The sequence below is a fragment of the Haliotis asinina genome, chromosome 2 (assembly GCF_037392515.1).
Source record: "Haliotis asinina isolate JCU_RB_2024 chromosome 2, JCU_Hal_asi_v2, whole genome shotgun sequence".
Classification (NCBI taxonomy): domain Eukaryota; kingdom Metazoa; phylum Mollusca; class Gastropoda; order Lepetellida; family Haliotidae; genus Haliotis; species Haliotis asinina.
In genome coordinates, this window is record NC_090281.1 from 13862658 (window position 1) to 13879858 (window position 17201).

General features: G+C 41.7%; 1 protein-coding gene across 3 annotated transcripts; it reads left to right on the forward strand.

Annotated features, from left to right (window-relative positions):
• The first annotated feature begins 148 nt into the window (after positions 1-148).
• LOC137273262 (exonuclease mut-7 homolog) lies at positions 149-16909 on the forward strand. Of its 3 annotated transcripts, none has more exons than XM_067805801.1 (18): positions 149-460; positions 1173-1786; positions 2122-2175; positions 3627-3766; positions 4390-4487; positions 4781-4854; positions 6428-6466; positions 7374-7531; positions 8041-8224; positions 9560-9621; positions 10371-10507; positions 10791-10900; positions 11406-11682; positions 11975-12175; positions 12665-12822; positions 13302-13355; positions 13955-14083; positions 14612-16909. In XM_067805801.1, exons 1-18 carry the CDS (start codon positions 244-246, stop codon positions 15014-15016), a joined length of 3111 nt encoding a protein of 1036 aa, XP_067661902.1. In that variant the 5' UTR covers positions 149-243; the 3' UTR covers positions 15017-16909. The 3 variants fall into 3 exon arrangements, with proteins under 3 accessions (XP_067661902.1, XP_067661903.1, XP_067661901.1); XM_067805802.1 differs by having other exon boundaries at positions 11975-12147; positions 12661-12822; XM_067805800.1 differs by having other exon boundaries at positions 174-460; positions 1161-1786; positions 11975-12147; positions 12661-12822.
• The last annotated feature ends 292 nt before the right edge of the window (positions 16910-17201 follow it).

Genomic DNA, 17201 nt, shown 5'->3' on the forward strand with positions numbered 1-17201 from the left:
TTGATTACTTCAATATGGGTTGAATATTAAAGGGTGCATGATATTAATTACACTGACAATTCCCATAACATTAATAGTATGTAACCACCAGTTATTTGGTGAACGCATTAACATAAGGTAATGCCTATTTCGTAAGATTTTCATCTCTACATTTTCATATCAACCCAGTTTGTTTCACATGGTTGTATCAGCATGTTGAAGCAATAATGTATCGATAATTAGAACTGTTTGTCGTTCTGTGATATGTTTGTGATAGTGTCAGGTCTTTGGATTGTAATTCGATATTTTATATATTCCCTAACTCGCAAAGATACTGCCGATAAGGCCGTGCAAGTCGATCTCATCAAAGAGAAACCAGTTATTGTTGAAAATGAAAACCCGACCAGACCGTGCAGGACTTTAAAGCGCTCGTCTGGGGACGATTACACTTCTCAGCGTTGCCACCAAAAGACGAGTAAAGGTATTACACGATTCCTTTGTGTTTGGGTAGCGGATAGATGTACAATTTTTAAACTGACAGTCCATAGACAGGAGGTAAAGAGTTCCTTCCGTTGCATCTTATTCTTAACCTGACAGTTCTTTGGGTTGGAACTAAGCCCAACCCACACTTAAATTTTGGACTTTTTGTGAGTTCTCTCTTAATTGTTGTGTTATGATTTGTTAACAATTTATAGTATATAAATTAATAGTATGTACTAATTTTTAGATATATTCAGGACGAGGGAATGGGAGGAACTCTTAAACTCTTACAGTTAGGAGAGCAGACGGTAACACTCCAGTCAAATGATAGCAATTGAATCTTGAACAGACATTGCACACTATTCATACTGTATGATCATGGACAACTGAGGCCTCTTGGTAATGCATTGTAATGTCATTTAATGATTTTGTAATGTTCTCATGGATTCTGTGATGTTATGAGGTAATGCATTGTTTATCTCATGCAATCATTTTGTGATGTTTACATGTCTTTTCAGAAGACTGGACATGACAAATTTGTTTTAGCAGTACCAATGGAGGGTTATGAGCAGTATTATTTTTATGGATTTGATCTTAAGTTATTGAAGACTTACCTCTTTGTGAATGCTAAAAATGATACCTAAAGTGTGACTGTTCTGCAAAACAACATTCATTTGTTCATGGTAGCTGATGGCTAACAGTTCTCATTTCAGGTAAATCTGTCTGTGTTGCAAGAAGAGAAAACACCCCCACCCAGTCTTGTTGCAAGTCATCAGAATTAATACGGACCTCACCATACACCAAAATGGCAGAAGCTCCTACAAATTTTACTGAAATTCGCAAAGCGAACCCAAACCCTTCAACATGGCTGCGGAACTGTATGAAACAACCAGCTCAGACATCGACCAATGAAATGAAAGAATGGCTTGACCAAATTGAAGTCAAATGGTTTGACGAAGGCAATGCTAACAGGGCAGCCGTTCATGCTCAGGTGTCAGAACTACTCACTCAGCATTTTATCACAGCTTCCAATCCCTATTCAGCGTGTATATATATGATAGAACGATGTCGAGACTTTTACACAGGTAAAACTACTACACTTTCGTTCTATATCATGAAAGAATTTGAGCGATGGACACGACATTCAAAGAAGAAAATGGACGATCTGTTATCACAGGACATCCGTTTTCATGCCTTTCTCATGGCCACCGAGCGTCACATGACATTGTTTGACATGGCAGTGAAAGCATTTAAGCTCAGACATATAGGTAATGACTATTTTCTTCCTGAAATTAAAAAATTCTTGGAGAAAGGAAAGCACAAAGAGGTAAGTCCAATCTCATCTCATCTCATCGTTTGACTGAACAAAATCCAAGGAAAAGAGAAAAACAAAGAGACTTTGTTTCCAATTATTTACTTGAATACCATGTTAACATGCAGAATTTACGAAAATGCAAACTTTATGGAAGACGTTGATCAAAGTAACAAATGTTTGCCATTTTTTAAAATAAATTGATCTATGTTATGTTGATGTATTTAGAGGACATTGTAGGTGAAATTGGCATTCTGTTTACCCACATTTACTTACTAATGATTGACAGCAGTGTTCAGTGTACATTTGCTGTTATGATTTCATCTCAACGTCTTGTGGATTATTTGAAGGCCTGTCATTGTGCTGGGAAGCTGGGATTACAGGGACACTTCTCAATGCAAGAGGTAGACATGCTATTCAATATAATTCATTATACCCAGGGTGTTTTACTTCCTTACAATTATGACCCGTGAAGGTCCCGAGGTAGAATAGGCCTTCAGCAACCCATGCTTGCCATAAAAGGTGACTGTGCTTGTCGTAAGAGGCGACTAACGGGATCGGGTGGTCAGACTAGCTGACTTGGTTGACACATGTCATCGGTTCCCAATTGCGCAGATCGATGCTCATGTTGTTGATCACTGGATTGTCTGGTCCAGACTCGATTATTTACAGACCGTCGCCATATAGCTGGAATATTGCTAAGTGCGACGTAAAACTAAACTCACTCACTCACTCACTCCTTACAATTATTAGATGTGATCGTTCACAACCAAGATGGTGTGGTAGCCTTGTGGTTAAAGTGTCTGTTCATTACATCAAGACCTGCATTTGATTCCCAACATGGGTACAGTATGTGAAGCCAATTTCTGGTGTCCCTGCCATGATACTGGAATATTGCTAAAAGTGTAAGTGTAAGATATATATAGGATATAGGATATTTATATAGCGCACATATCCATGCACTAGTGCATACTCAAGGCGCTGATATTTATCCCTCAATCACTGGATGTCAATATCAACAGCACATCGTGTTTCAATCTCAACTCCTTTGGGAGTATACAACTCCCCACCGAGTTTATTGTGGCTCTCTCATCCTAACGAGGTACCCAATCGACAGCTGGGTGGACTGGGATACATAGTCACAGCACTTTGTCCAAGTTTACTGCACGTTGCTGTATGCACGTGTTCATGTGGCCACCATCTGGTCATGTAAAAAGGGATTCGTGGGTTCTTTTAAGTGCACAAGATTGTGTACTGTACACTAGGGGTTGTGATAACACTGAAAGAGTTTTCACACAAAGTTGACTCCAAGGTTTTTACACCCGGTCACAGGTGGGCTCGATCCCGAAACCTCAAGCTTGCTGGATCACTAGCCTGGCGCCTTAGCCAGCTAGCCCACCATGCCCCCAAAGACCATACTATCTTGCACGTTCACAACTAACCCACTGTAGGTTTTGGCTAAAAAAAAGCAACCTGTGGCCTTCTTGATCTAAGGGGTGGACAGGGGAACAGCCATTTGGAGATTGGGTGTCTTTGAACCCCATCATGTTGCTTAGGTCATGGGTCAATCTTTAAAAGGGTGGGATGTGTTTACAAGGTCTAGGGTTAACAATTTTGGGTATTATTTGGTACTAGTACATATTATTTGTGTGCTTGATTAACATTTTTGTCTTCTAGTTGATTTGTAAGACCTTGTTCTAGTTTCACTAGTAAAGTGAGGTAACTCTGATTATTGTTTGCAGGGCAATGAAGCCCACTTCTTTCATTCATTTACTACCAACAAGCTGATATGATACAACATGAACACTGCATATCCCTGTGATGTCACTCGATCATTGTGACTCTCTGGTTTCAGATTATACTTCCACTGCTGCTCCAAGACAAGGTGAACCTGGTGGAATCGTACGTGATCGGTAACCCAGAGCAACAAAAGGCAGTGGTGCAACTGCTGGATCACTTGTGCGACCGGGAGACAGACATCAACAGGATCATTGAGTAGGTTACATTGATTCACCTGCCTGGAGCTATTAGTCGTCTCAAGACCAATGGAATAACACCCCCAGATATAAAGATGCACAAGAAATCCTTTCGCAGATGTTGACATCGATATATTTCCCCCTTAACCTGTATCACTTCTAAATGCTCTTCATGTATGTCACATGAACATGGAGATGATACAGTAAGACCCATGTGTTCCCCATATTACAGATATTGACACCCATGAAGATCTGTGGTAGAATTTATCTTCAATAACCCATACTTGACATAGGAGACAAGTAATGGGATGAAGTGCTTAGGCTTGCTGGTTTGGTTGACACCTCATTGTATCATAATTGTGTAGTTTGATGCTCATGGTGTTAATCATTGGATGTTCTGGTCCAGACTTAATTATTTATTGCTGACATCAGTAAATTTACCCATTGACTATAAATCAGTTCCACAATTAATTTGTAGTTGCTTACATACGGATATTTACTTAAATATGTAAAATCAACAGTAAAGCAACACTGTATATTTATCCATTGCATCCTTTTCAACTTGTCTCTGTATTTTTGACACACTTCACACATTAGCTCTAATTTAGTTCTGTGAATATTGATGGACTGTGTGGGTTTCAGGTCTTCAGGGGTTCAGAATGTGAAGAGAGACAAGCTCCAGAAAAAGACGCTCAGCAAGCTGGCAGTGAGGCTGATGAAACTGTACCAGATCCCTCAAGGTACATCTTATCACACTGAAGTCCAGGTTTGATTTCCCACATGGGTGCAATGTCAAGCCCATTTCTGGTGTCTCTGATATTGCTTATATATTGCTAAAAGCGGCACAAAACTGATCTCTCACTCCTGTTTGCTTTGCAGAGTTACGGCCCATAGTTGTGTAACATGATCCGGTGATTGTTGGTTTGACCCTCAGATTAGCACTGATTATGATTCACAGATTTTCAGAACCTCATCAGTGGTTTCACTTTTACTGTTGTGTCAGACCCCTTTAATCTTGTACTTTACATTTTAGAGCACTGTCCGAACATCTCCAATGCCAGAGGCGTTGGAGCTCTCAAGTACCTGATGTACAAGAGATACATAGAGGTGAGGTGCTGAAGAATTGTTGTAGTCAGCAAATAAATGCTTGTACTGTGTATAGTGGTTTGCTGTTTTCAGTCTGTATTTGTTTATGATTGTTCTGTTTTTGTGTCTTATGTTACCATACTGTCAACATCATTGAAAATCCAGTTTAGAACTGGTATTTATCAACCAATGCTTGAAAGGTGACAAGTAGTACTGGGTGGTCAGGCTTGACTATTTACAGAGTGCAGCCGTACAGCTGGAATATTTCTGAGTGTGATATTAAACAACAAACAAACTACAGTATCAAATACTGGAAACTTGCCTAGCAATGGAAACTGTTTGTAGATTTCAGCTTTGAATGCTATAAGCAGCTTAAGTTTGCAGAAGAGTGAGTGGGTGAGTTTAGCTTTACACTGGATGCAGCAATATTTAGGGCTATGTGATGGCAGTCTGTAAATAATTGAGTCTGGACCAGACAATCCAGTGATCAACAGTATGGGCATTGATCAACTCTTTCAGGATGCAATGCCCAATACAAGTGTATGAAACTCCTTAAAAAAGCCAGGAATCCCACAGGGCTGGTAACTACTAAAAATTGTTGCCAGCCCTGTTAACGTGTAACCACCCCTGTATGAAAAATAGGAAATTGAGATATGGTGTTAAGATAAAGTAATTGATGAATTACTTGCAGTGAGTTAAACTTAACGTGTGCCAAAGCAAATTTAATAAAATCATAACTTGGTGGTCACTATTGATTGTTTAGTGTCACTGCTGTCAGAATCTGAATGCAGAAAAGAATGGCTTTATTCATTTGCTGAAAGCATTCTCTAGTCCAGTCACATTTTAGTGTTAGAAAAATGTGTAGCTGATTTGTGGAAGTTAGAGTTTGAATGATCATGACCTATACAGACATCATCTAGCTACCACAGTTGTAAACTATTTTCGAAATATGTCCCATAGTAAATGCCATGGTCAAATATATACCTTTGAAAAATGTATTGGCACACAGGGCCAACTATAAGATAAAGTTATAAGCCAGCCATGAAACTAGCAAGCAGCAGACCGTCGGTCAGACGCTATTTCATACACTGCCAATACTGTGGCAGTGTCAGTACTGTGGCAGTGTCAGTACTGTGGCAGTGTTCATGTTCATGTGTTTATAACTGGATTGTCTTGTGCAGACTTGATTATTTGAAGGCCGCTGCCACATAGCTGGAATGTTGCCCCAGATGTGTCATACCAAAAAACATTGAAATGCGGTTCTTGATGGCTCCAGCCCGGTGCTTGGCATTATTGGGTATAACAAGGTCTGGTTGGTTTGGAGTCAGTATAATGTGTTCGAGTGGGCTGTTCATGCTGAACTGTGGCATGGTATCTAAGTGAGCTAGCACTATGAAACCTGCTGAAGTCTGGTCTAGTAAAAGCAGCCTCACATACACACGCTTGCATGTCATCATATGAGCAATATATTGTACAAAAGTACAAGATTCAAGCCAATTCATCTCACCTCATCTTTAATGTTGTTCAGGGTGGTTTTAAACAACAGATAAACAACCACAAAAATATTAGACATAGAACTTTATTTCTGTTACAGAAAACATTTGGATCTGGCAGCTGGGATGAAATGGTGAAGGTGGGTAATTCATCTTTGTCTGCCTGTAATGTTAGTGTGTAAAGTGTGTAATTGTTTAAGGTTGGTCCACGTCCTAAATATGCCTCATTCTTTGGGTGGAACAAGCCAAACTAGGGACAAAACACCACAAACATTACCAGCCACAAACAACAAAGAATTAAAGGGTCTTAAGTCGACTGGTCTCCCTCACTGACTGGACTGTCACTAACTGACTGAACTCTCCCTGACAGACTGGACTCTCTAACTGACTGACTGAACTTCACTCTCACTGACTGACTGTACTATCTCACTTACAGGACACTGACTACCTGGACTCTCACTGACTTTTGCAGACTGACTGGACTCTCACTGACTAGACTCACTCATTGACTGGACCATAAGTGACTGACTGGACTCCCACTCACTGACTGACAGGGCTCTCACTTACTGGACTCTCACTGACAGACTGGACTCTCTAACTGACTGACTGATTGAACTTCACTCTCACTGACTGGACTGACTATGCACTCACCGACGTACTATCTGACTTACAGGACACTGACTGACTCACTGCCGAGACTCTCACTGACTGATGAGACTCTCTCAATGACTGGACTCTCAGTGACTGACTGGACTCTCACTAACTGATTGAACTCTCTCAATGGCTGGACTCCCACTCAAAGACTGACTGGACTCTCACTGACTTCACTCACACTGATTGGACTTTGTCACTGACTGTACTTTTTCATTGACTGAACTCTTTCACTGATTGCACTCTCTGACTGACTGCACTCTCACTGACTGACTGGACTCTCACTGACTGACCTCTTTGACTGACTGGACTCTCTGACTGACCTGACTTTCAAACTGACTAGACTGTCACACGACTCTCCGGGTGACTTGATTGACAGAACTCTATCTGTTACAGAATGCAGTGGGGGAGAATGACTTCTTGAAGGAACAGCTGGTGGAACAACTCATGTGCTACAATGATCTCCCAGAAGCTGCCAAGTGGGCCATGATATATCGCCTCGGTGATGACAAACTGCCACGCCCTGTTCGAGAAGCCAAGGAGAGAATGGCCAGGTATGTACAAGCAGCTGTCAAAAATGTGAAAGTCTGATGCACTGGTCTGTTTTGTCAAGTTTGTCACAAATTTCAGATGAAATAGCGAACAAAGTGTTCTGTGGTAGATTATCATGGGTCATTACTCACTCATCATTACTGCAATAAATCGGAGTGCAAAAGTTATCGTCAGTAATCATCTCTACTGTCCTATGAAGGTCTGGATGGGTCCTCAGTAACCAATGACTGTTACCGGATCGGATTGTAAGGCTTGCTGATTTGTTTGGTCCTCAGTAACCAATGACTGTATAGCTAAACGGATCAGATTGTCAGGCTTGCTGATTTGGTTGATACGTATGTAGAGTAATGCTCATTATGTGGATCACTGGATTGCCGCCATATAGCTGGAATATTGCTGAGTGCGGCCTTAAACAACCAGCTGACTCTTCTGGTGTCTGACTCAATATTTCCCATTTCAATCGAAGGTTTTTGTACAATGTAATGAGAAATGCTTGTTGCTATGGTTACAGTGAGCAGCCTGGACATGGAGCTACTGGAGGGTGGGATGATACAGGGGGAGAGAACTGGGATGACGACTGCTACACAGAGCAGGATCTGCAGAAGTACTATCATTCCCTTAGCGTTCCACTGGAACAGATCACTCTGGTTGACACTCGTGACAAGCTCAGCGTGTGTGTGGCAAGACTTTGTGTGGTGAGGCTTTAGTTGTGTTCTCTGTGTCTCTCTTATTTTCTTTGGCTTTGGTTGTTGTCTCTCTGTTTCAGTCCGTCTGACTTTGGTTGTGTTCTCTCTCGCTCAGTCCCTCTGACTTGGTTGTGTTATCTCTCTTTCAGTCCCTTTGGCTTTGGTTGTGTTCTCTGTTGCAGTGCCTCTGGCTTTGGTTGTGTTCTCTCTGTCTCAGTCAGTGTGGCTTTGGTTGTGTCCTCTTTGTCTCAGTCAGTGTGGCTTTGGTTGTGTCCTCTCTGTCTCAGTCAGTGTGGCTTTGGTTGTGTCCTCTCTGTTTCAGTCCCAGTGGCTTTGGTTGTGATCTCCCTGTCTCAGTGTATCTGCCTATCCATCCTGACAGGATCTGGCTAAATGGCTCTATGCCATAAGATAAACACCTCCATCCCAATTACACGCTAATTGTCATTGTGAGTTGAAACAGTTGACTTGTTTCCACACCAAATTCACTTAATTCCATCCAATGACAAATGAAATATTGTCCTCAGTACAATTAATGTGTTTTGTCAACATGTCAAGAATGTGTCTTTGGCTGAAATAGAAGGAACTGTTCCTAATGCAGCAGCAGCAGAATTACATCCTGTGAGCTGTCATGTTTTCACCAATGCCAAAATTTCTAATTTACTTTATCATCTTTGGTATCTCCAGGGTATATATTCTGATAAGTCTCCACTATACCCTGGATGCATCTATGGCTCAGCCCAATAAATTTATTAGCTCTCTTAGCTGGCTTTTTATCAAATCAGGTGTCTGCGCTGGGAATTTGAGCGAACCAATCACAACTTGCTTTCGCTTTTTAAATTATCAAACCAATTAAACTTGGCAACACAAACCATTCAGACGAAGGAATTCTTGCATATATAATTTTCAAGTTTCAGACCTATCTGTATGATTTCCCCCAAATTTGAGTTGCATCGCAAACAATCCTTCGCAACTAGCAAGCCCGGTTGTACCTGCGGCTTAGCTGATTGGCTACTGTGAAAATGCAGAGCCAGCAAAGGGAGGTAATGAAATTATCGGGCCGACCCGTAGATGCATCCAGGATATGGTGGAGATGCACTGGAATGTTTACCCTGGAGATATCGAGGGTGCCACTTCATATCAACCATGCTATCCATCCTTCACTTTTGATGTGGTGGTATCAGCTTCAGGCAGAGTGTGGTATTCATGGTGACAAATGTGCAACATTTTATTATCGTTCAACAGTGATATATGTCTTGTACAGGATTCAGGACTGTCTGTCCTCAGATTTTGTTAGTAGTTATAATGATATCAAAGATTTCTGTTGACCTGATGTTTTTGCAGCCTGGAACAGTGATTGGCATCGACTCGGAGTGGAAACCTGCATTTGCAGCACAGCCTCAGAGGTGAGTGACTGAATATGTCCTGAAACATCAGGGTATCGTCATGACAACCTGAAGCTGTTATGATGACTTCATGAGTTTACATGTTTCAAAATTACACATGAAGGTTCATGGGATAGCCTTTTGATCAAGGTGTGAGCCTCAGTTGTAGAAAGATTTGATTTTCATCTTCTTCAAGACTTTCGAATTTTTTAACCCAGAGTCTGTCTCCCTCCCTGCCTCCTCTCTTGCTTATTCAAATGGTCACACAAACGCTCACACATAAATAGCCCTCACATAGATAGCCCACAATTGTTGACACTGTACAGGTGGATGACAAACACCAAGTTGTGACATAGTGAGTGAGTGAGTGAGTTTAATATTACGGCACAATCGGCAAAATGTGCTATGTGGCAGTGGTCTGTAAATAATCGAGTCTGGACAGTCCAGTGATCAACAGCATGAGCATCGATCTGAGTAATTGGTAACAGATGACATGAGTCAACCAAGTCTGTGAGCCTGACCACCTGATCCCATTAGTCACCTCTTACAACAAGCATAGTCGCCTTTTATGACAAGTGTTGCGGAAGGCCTCTTCTACCCCAGATCTTCATGGGTCTTTGACATAATAGTGGTTGCAGTTTGCTTTCTGAGTTTCCATATCTTCATTTTTGTCTTAACTTGGTGTTGGCATCTGTAGTTGTAGAAATGTCAGGTAGGATCCTATGTAGAGCAAGTAAACAATGTAGGTAGCCATTGTTTGTATGTGACAGAGTAGCACTGATGCAGTTTGCTGTGATGGACCATGTTTATCTCATTGACTGCACTACGCTGAGGTCAACACTGACAGACCAGGACTGGGCCGACTTCACAGGGAGAATATTCTGCAACAAAGACACAGTGAAGCTGGGTAGGTCTCTGGTTGTGATACTACATATGTAGATCGGCATAATAGTGTTTTGTGATTAAGTATTTTCAGACGATCAAGCATGCTATGGTCATTCATACAAATTTATTTGTGTGTCTGTAAATGACTGGCCGCCATTTACAATAGCCAATATTTACTAACACTTCATTCGACTGCTGTCACATACAACAGTCACATTTTACTGACACATCACTCATCTGCTGTCACATAAAGCAGTCATATTTTAGTTCAGTTCATTGTTCAGTTACAAACATTTTTGCGGCAGGTTATGGACTGGAGACTGACCTAACCATGTTCACCAAGACCTTCCCTAGCATGAAGGAACCACTGATGAGGATGAAGAGGGTTGTCAATGTGGAGGACCTCAGCAAGCAGGTAGGCCATACACCTCAAAGGTTGTCGTGAAGCATGGGTATCATAACGATCCCCACAAACTGTCTGTGAGACCTGTGACGATCCAGGCTATAATTGGTCTTCAGTACTTCATGTTTGTCATAATGGGATTTGGTGGTCAGGCTTGCTGACTTGGTTCCCAAGCATCTTTGATTCCCAATTGCACATATCAGTGCTCATGATGTTGATGACTGGATTTTCTCGTCAAAACTCTATTATTTACAGACCTCCACCATTTATAGTGAGTGGAGGGTTAGACAACAAACAACCAGACAGGTGATAGTCTGTGATGGAGTACAGGTTGCTGGTATCTTAGGAGAACTAAGACTCATTTTATCCCTGTATCAGGGTACAGATAGACTTATGTCTGTGGTGGGCATAGGATAATGACACCTGTAATGTGGATGAATGCTCAACCACTAGTATATATATTACAAGTATACTCATGTTGAGGGCAGTGTGGTAATGGTACACTCAATGTTCACAGATATTTGGTGATGGACCTGTTGTGTTGGATGAGTCAGCATTTATGTCTGATGGTGAAGATGGAGGACCTTCAGGTGGAGGACCTTCAGGTGGTGGACCTTCAGGTGGTCAGCAGGACAAAGGAGAGGGCTCTGTGAAGCCTTATTCTTTCTCCAAGAAAGAAGAGCGTGGCTTGAGTGAGCTGGTCAGGCAGTGTCTGGGAAAACCCTTGTGTAAAGTGGAGCAGATGTCAGACTGGGAGAAACGCCCTCTTCGACAGGCACAGATGGTGTATGCGGGTAGGCATTTTGTTCTCTCTATGAAAGATGTCGTAAGAAGCTACTAACAAGATCAGGTTTGTTGACTTGGTTGACATGTCATAATATCCTGACTCTGTACATCAATACTCATGTTGTTGATCACTGGATTGTTCGGTCCGGATTTGATTATTTACTGACGGCCTCTGTATAGCTGGAGTGCGGCTTTAAGCATCAGACAAACATACACACCTAATCAACCAAAGTTTTACAATATGTGACTGGGACATTTGTCCTCTGGCCTGAACCTTCAGTGTTCCGTCATCTGTTGCAGCCCTTGATGCCTATGTGCTGCTGGAGGTGTACACAGCACTGACGTCGCATGCACGGCAGATGGGACTACAGATCAATCTTGAGCCTCCTGTTTGTGCCAAATGGTCAAAGCCTTCAAAAACAGACAAAAAGAGAGCCAAAGCTGCTGGAAAGAGCCTTGAACCGAGGACACTGGTGAGGGAGGGTGTGAGTGTGTGCTTTGGTAAGCAGGGAGTTAATCTTTTCACGGCATATGCAAGTTCCAAAGTTCCAAATTATTAATCTGGATTTTTTATGGTTATCAGTCACTTGTCTGACTGGTTCATTTTCAATCAGGAGTACTGTGCAGTGTTGGTCAAAAGTACCTAAGCTCTTTAAGCTGCAAGTGGTGGAACCATGAACACTGATTTTTGGTGAATCATTCATATAAGTTTTGAACCTATTTTTTCCAATACACCAAACAGAATTTGTTTCAGGAAGTAGTATTCTTTTGCACTGAGGGGTAAGACACTTGGGATGGGGGCACCATTTAGGGGAGGTTATACTCCTGAAGGTAACTGTGAGTTGGGTTATATTACTAGGCTCAGTTTGAAGATTTGATTGAGAAATTCATAATTACACAAAAGCATTTTTTTGTTAAATATTGAGTTAAATATTTAAGAATTTGAATCATTAAACTGTAACTGAGCCAGGATGTTTTTTGGTCAGCCAGAAACGCCCCGCCCCGCCCAGTCCGGACCTCCTATCACCCCCCACCAGCTGAGGGTGGTCGTGGACACCATGCTGCAAGGCCTTGGCAAGCACCTGCGTAGTTGTGGTGTTGATGTCGTCATCCTAGAGGCCAACAATGACCATGAGAAGGCTGTCATGGTTAGTATGTAGTCTTGGCTCTGTAATGGACATATAACCATCCCATTAACATCAGCTTTTCACTCTTGATCAATACCACACTTCATTAGCAATGTTTATCAGGCAAGCTTACTACAGGCACTCAGCACTGCAGCCACTCAATGTATGAGTGAGGGAACAAGTACAACTGATTTCTGTTTCTCAAGAACTGCTAAATCTGTTTCCTAAAATGAGGTTAAAACAACTAGTCCCAGCTGTCTATAATTAATGAGGTGTGAATATTCTGCTGTCGTTTTTGAGCACTTTGTCTCCACACCTACGAAAGAGTGCAATTTAAAGACACTTTCTGCTTTCTTTGTACTTTCTTTGTCAAAATCAGTTTCCAAATTTAGGGGAAAAAGTTCTGATGAATCCATTCATCAGTTATGGTATTACTGAGAGCTCCACAAGGCTGCAAACATTTAATGTTACTTGGCTGATATTGAAAGTTTCCCTTTCAGATCAGTAAGGAGCAAGGCAGGATAGCTCTGTCCAGTGGCTACCCCTACAAGATGGTGGGTATATCCTCTCTCAGGGGTCCTCAATACTCCATATTGTATGGTTTCAGGCTAGATCGGGTCCCCAGCAACTCTGTTGGCATCTGTTTGGGATTAGATTGACAGTGACCCATATTTGTATACCTGTGGGATTCCACTAGTGGAGATCTGGGTTAGAACTGGCCTTTACCAACCCATGCTTATCATAAGACTAACAGGATCTTGTGGTCAGGGCCCAGATCTTTCTTAACACTAAGAAAGTAACTTAGTGTTAATCTATGGCACTTAAGACTATCTAAGTAGATAGTAAGAGAGTAAGAGAGCTTCGGAAATCTAGCCCCAGGCTTGCAGACTTGGTTGACACAAGTCATCAGATCTCAAGTTTGTGATCTATGATCATCATGTTGATCACTGGATCATTACTCGATTATTCCAAGACTGATGCTATATAGATGGAGGCATTAAGCATCAACCAAACCAGACCAAATACCTCATTATTGGTTCTCAGTCTGATTCGACATTAGCATCAGACTACTCACCTACTTTGCCTGATTTTAACAATGAGTGTCAGATGTGATGTGTCAAGAGTTACCAAATAATAACATGTTTGACTTCAGATTCGGTCCCACGTGGGAGAGGCAATGTGCTACAGTGTTGTCTCTCAAAAGGCAGGTGAACAGGCCATGGAGGTCCTCAAACACTTCAATGTCAAGGTCACACAGAAGGACATTTTCAGTCGATGTCAGGTCAGTAATGGAATCTCAGACTGACGACAAACATGTCACATGGTCTTGAAGATGTTTTCTTTATCTGGAGTCATGTCTAGCTCTCCTGAGTTAAAGTTAATTGAGATTATGTTTTGTTGTCTTCCATTTGTGTAACCTTTGCACCCATCACGATCCAGGTTAGAATTGGTCTTCAGTAGCTAATGCTTGTCAAAAGAGGTGACTAACAAGGTTTGGGTGGTCAGGCTTGCTGGTTTGGTTGAAATGTCACTGTATCCTAATTTGGTAAATCAGTGGTCTTTACTGGATTGTCTGGTCCATACTTGAGTTTTACAGACCACTGCCATTTGCTGGAATATTGCTGAATGTGGCATAAAACTTAATTCTCTCTCACTCTCACTCACTCACTCACTCACTCACTCACTCACTCACTCACTCACTCACTCACTCACTCACTCACTCACTCACTCACTCACTCACTTGTGCATTTTCAATCTCTCCTGAAACTTCAACTTGATTTTATGTCTCTTCATTCACCTTCCCTCACAGGTCTGTAACGGAGATGAGTACCTTGAAATACCAGCCTCGGACCTGAAGATACTTTATGACAGAAAATTACAGCTTGAATCTGAGAAAAGTCGAACTAACTCATCCAACAATGTAACTGTGTCCTCCATGCTTGGGAATCTGTCATCTGATGGCGCCCACTTCCTCAAACAGTATAACGTGGACTGGGGCACAGTTACTGTGGCAACAAGTGGGGCACCACTTCAGGTAGAGGCCGTCCACAAGTCCAAGTTTGAGAGTGTGGAGTTGTTCTACTGTTGTGCAAACTGTGGTAAGGTTTTCTGGGAAGGGAGTCACTTCAGTCGAGTGTGTGATCAGTTCTCTCATGTGCTCTCTATTGACGATAATCAGACTGTGTATGATCGACTCAGGAAACAGAGCAGCTAGACTTTCAGCCTCTCATCACTGGTATCTACTTACATACACCCAAGGAGGTATGGATTATCTGCCCCTGAATGGGGAGGTGCTGTACCTGTGGGATTCACCTTGAATTGACATGTAGAGTGTACACCCTATGTTGCTTACGGGTGCCTTCTCAGTTAAGTTAGCGGTAGCCTTGTGGTTGAAGCCTTCTCTCTACATGCCAAAGACCAGGGTTTAGTTGCACGCACGGGCACAATGTTTGAAGGTCATTTCTGTTGTCCCCTGCTGTGACAATGCTGGAATATTGCTAAATGTGGCATAAAACACAACTCACTCAATACAATTATGAACACACAATGCCATTTAAACTAAGAGTGGTCAGAAGTAACTTATGTTATACTTGGGATTACACTCACTGTTAAATTCAGACTCAAACACTTTTGTTGAATTGAGTTCCATCTAGGATTCAAACCCAAATGCTTGGGCACCACACAAAGTCAGCGATCTTACCCACTCAGCCACGAGATGTGTTACAAGAGTACCAATCTACACAATTGTGATACATTGACATGTGTCAGCCAAGTCAGTGAGTCTGACCACCTGGTCCAGTTTGTCACCTTTTATGACAAGCATGGGCTACTGAAGACCAGTTCTAACCTGGATCTTCACGGATCTCACCACATGAATGCAAGGTAGTAATGGACCATGATGGGTTACTAACCTCCTTCACACCACTAGCCTACATGGATTGTTCACCCCCTGCCATTGCAGTTAAGCACAAAATGCCCAAGAATATACTTAGGGACCGTTCATTATTTATGGCTGGGGAGGTTGATCATGATTTTTATGGACTTGCATGGACAATGTAAATGAGCCCCCTAAAATTAATGTACAAAGTAACCGACACCCTGTGCTTGTCATGTACAAAGTCAATAACCCACACCCAGAACATGTTTTGAAAATTGATTTGATGACACCCCCAACCCGCTACTCCCACCACCACCAAGGGAGATAACTCAGAACAGCAATAGAGTTGCCTTTGATTCCTAGGCCAACCATGTCCCTTATGGAAAATGAAACACTTGGTGTGCAGAAAAATAAAGAAGTTAGATTAAAACTGTCAACTTTTCACAAATTTTCACTTTGTTTTTGATAATGATGACAGGGTTCTTTTGTACAAAGTGATCTTAGTGCCAAGTTGATCTCCCATAGCTCAACATAGACCGACAACAGTTGTAGCGCACAGTTGCTTTCTCCACAAGGACACCTAACTATAATTTGAAAGCATTCATTTGCAGTGAAAAGACACCATCGTAGTGGAGTGGAGTACACTGGGCCCTCTTGCATCAAGTGGTCTTAGTGCTAATATGACAATCTGACATCTATGTTAAAATATGGGACTTAGGCTCATCATAGTTCTACAAACGCTTAGTGGAGAGGGGATCTTGGCCCTTGTTCTCGAAATGTGCGTAGCCCTTCAAATTCTTAACTTTGATTATAGCCAGTGTGTTAAGAATGGGCTTAAGACGTTTGTAGGGCTACGAAATTTCCAAGAATAGCTAGCATGGTCTTTGATTCCTGTGTTCCTTGTACTAGATTAACCAATCACAGAGAGGAGGAATGAGTTGTATGTGTGCTTAATGTACTGTTTCCTTACTCAAGACCCATTCCTTGTTATATATGTGAGTAAGAGTTATGTTGGACAATGTTTTAATCTGTACATATGTATGTGTATAACTGGTGCGTCTCACTTTCACAGAAAAATGGGTTCTATTTTATTATGAACTTATTTGACATTTGTCAGCTTGTCATTCAGTGTGGACCAATGTAATTTTTCTCAAAAGATGAGTCACAGCTGAAATCAAAGATGGTACATGATTGGTCAACCAATAAAATGACACAACTTCACACTAAAAATGAAGTTTGGTTTTCATTTACCATCAAAATGGACACTACTCTGCGTGTAATGGGTTGAGAATAACTGATGAAAGGCTGGTTGTTTTAATTAAAATTAGCAACAATATCAGAGAGGCGGTGGGGTAGCTGTGTGGTGAAAGTGTTTACTCATCAGTCCAAAGACCCAGGTTTGATTGCCCACATCGGTACACTGTGTGATGCTTATTTCTAGTGTCCACTGCCACGATATTGCTGGAATATTGATAAAAGCAGCGTAAATTCAAATTAATTCACTCACTGAAGGTTTGAATAT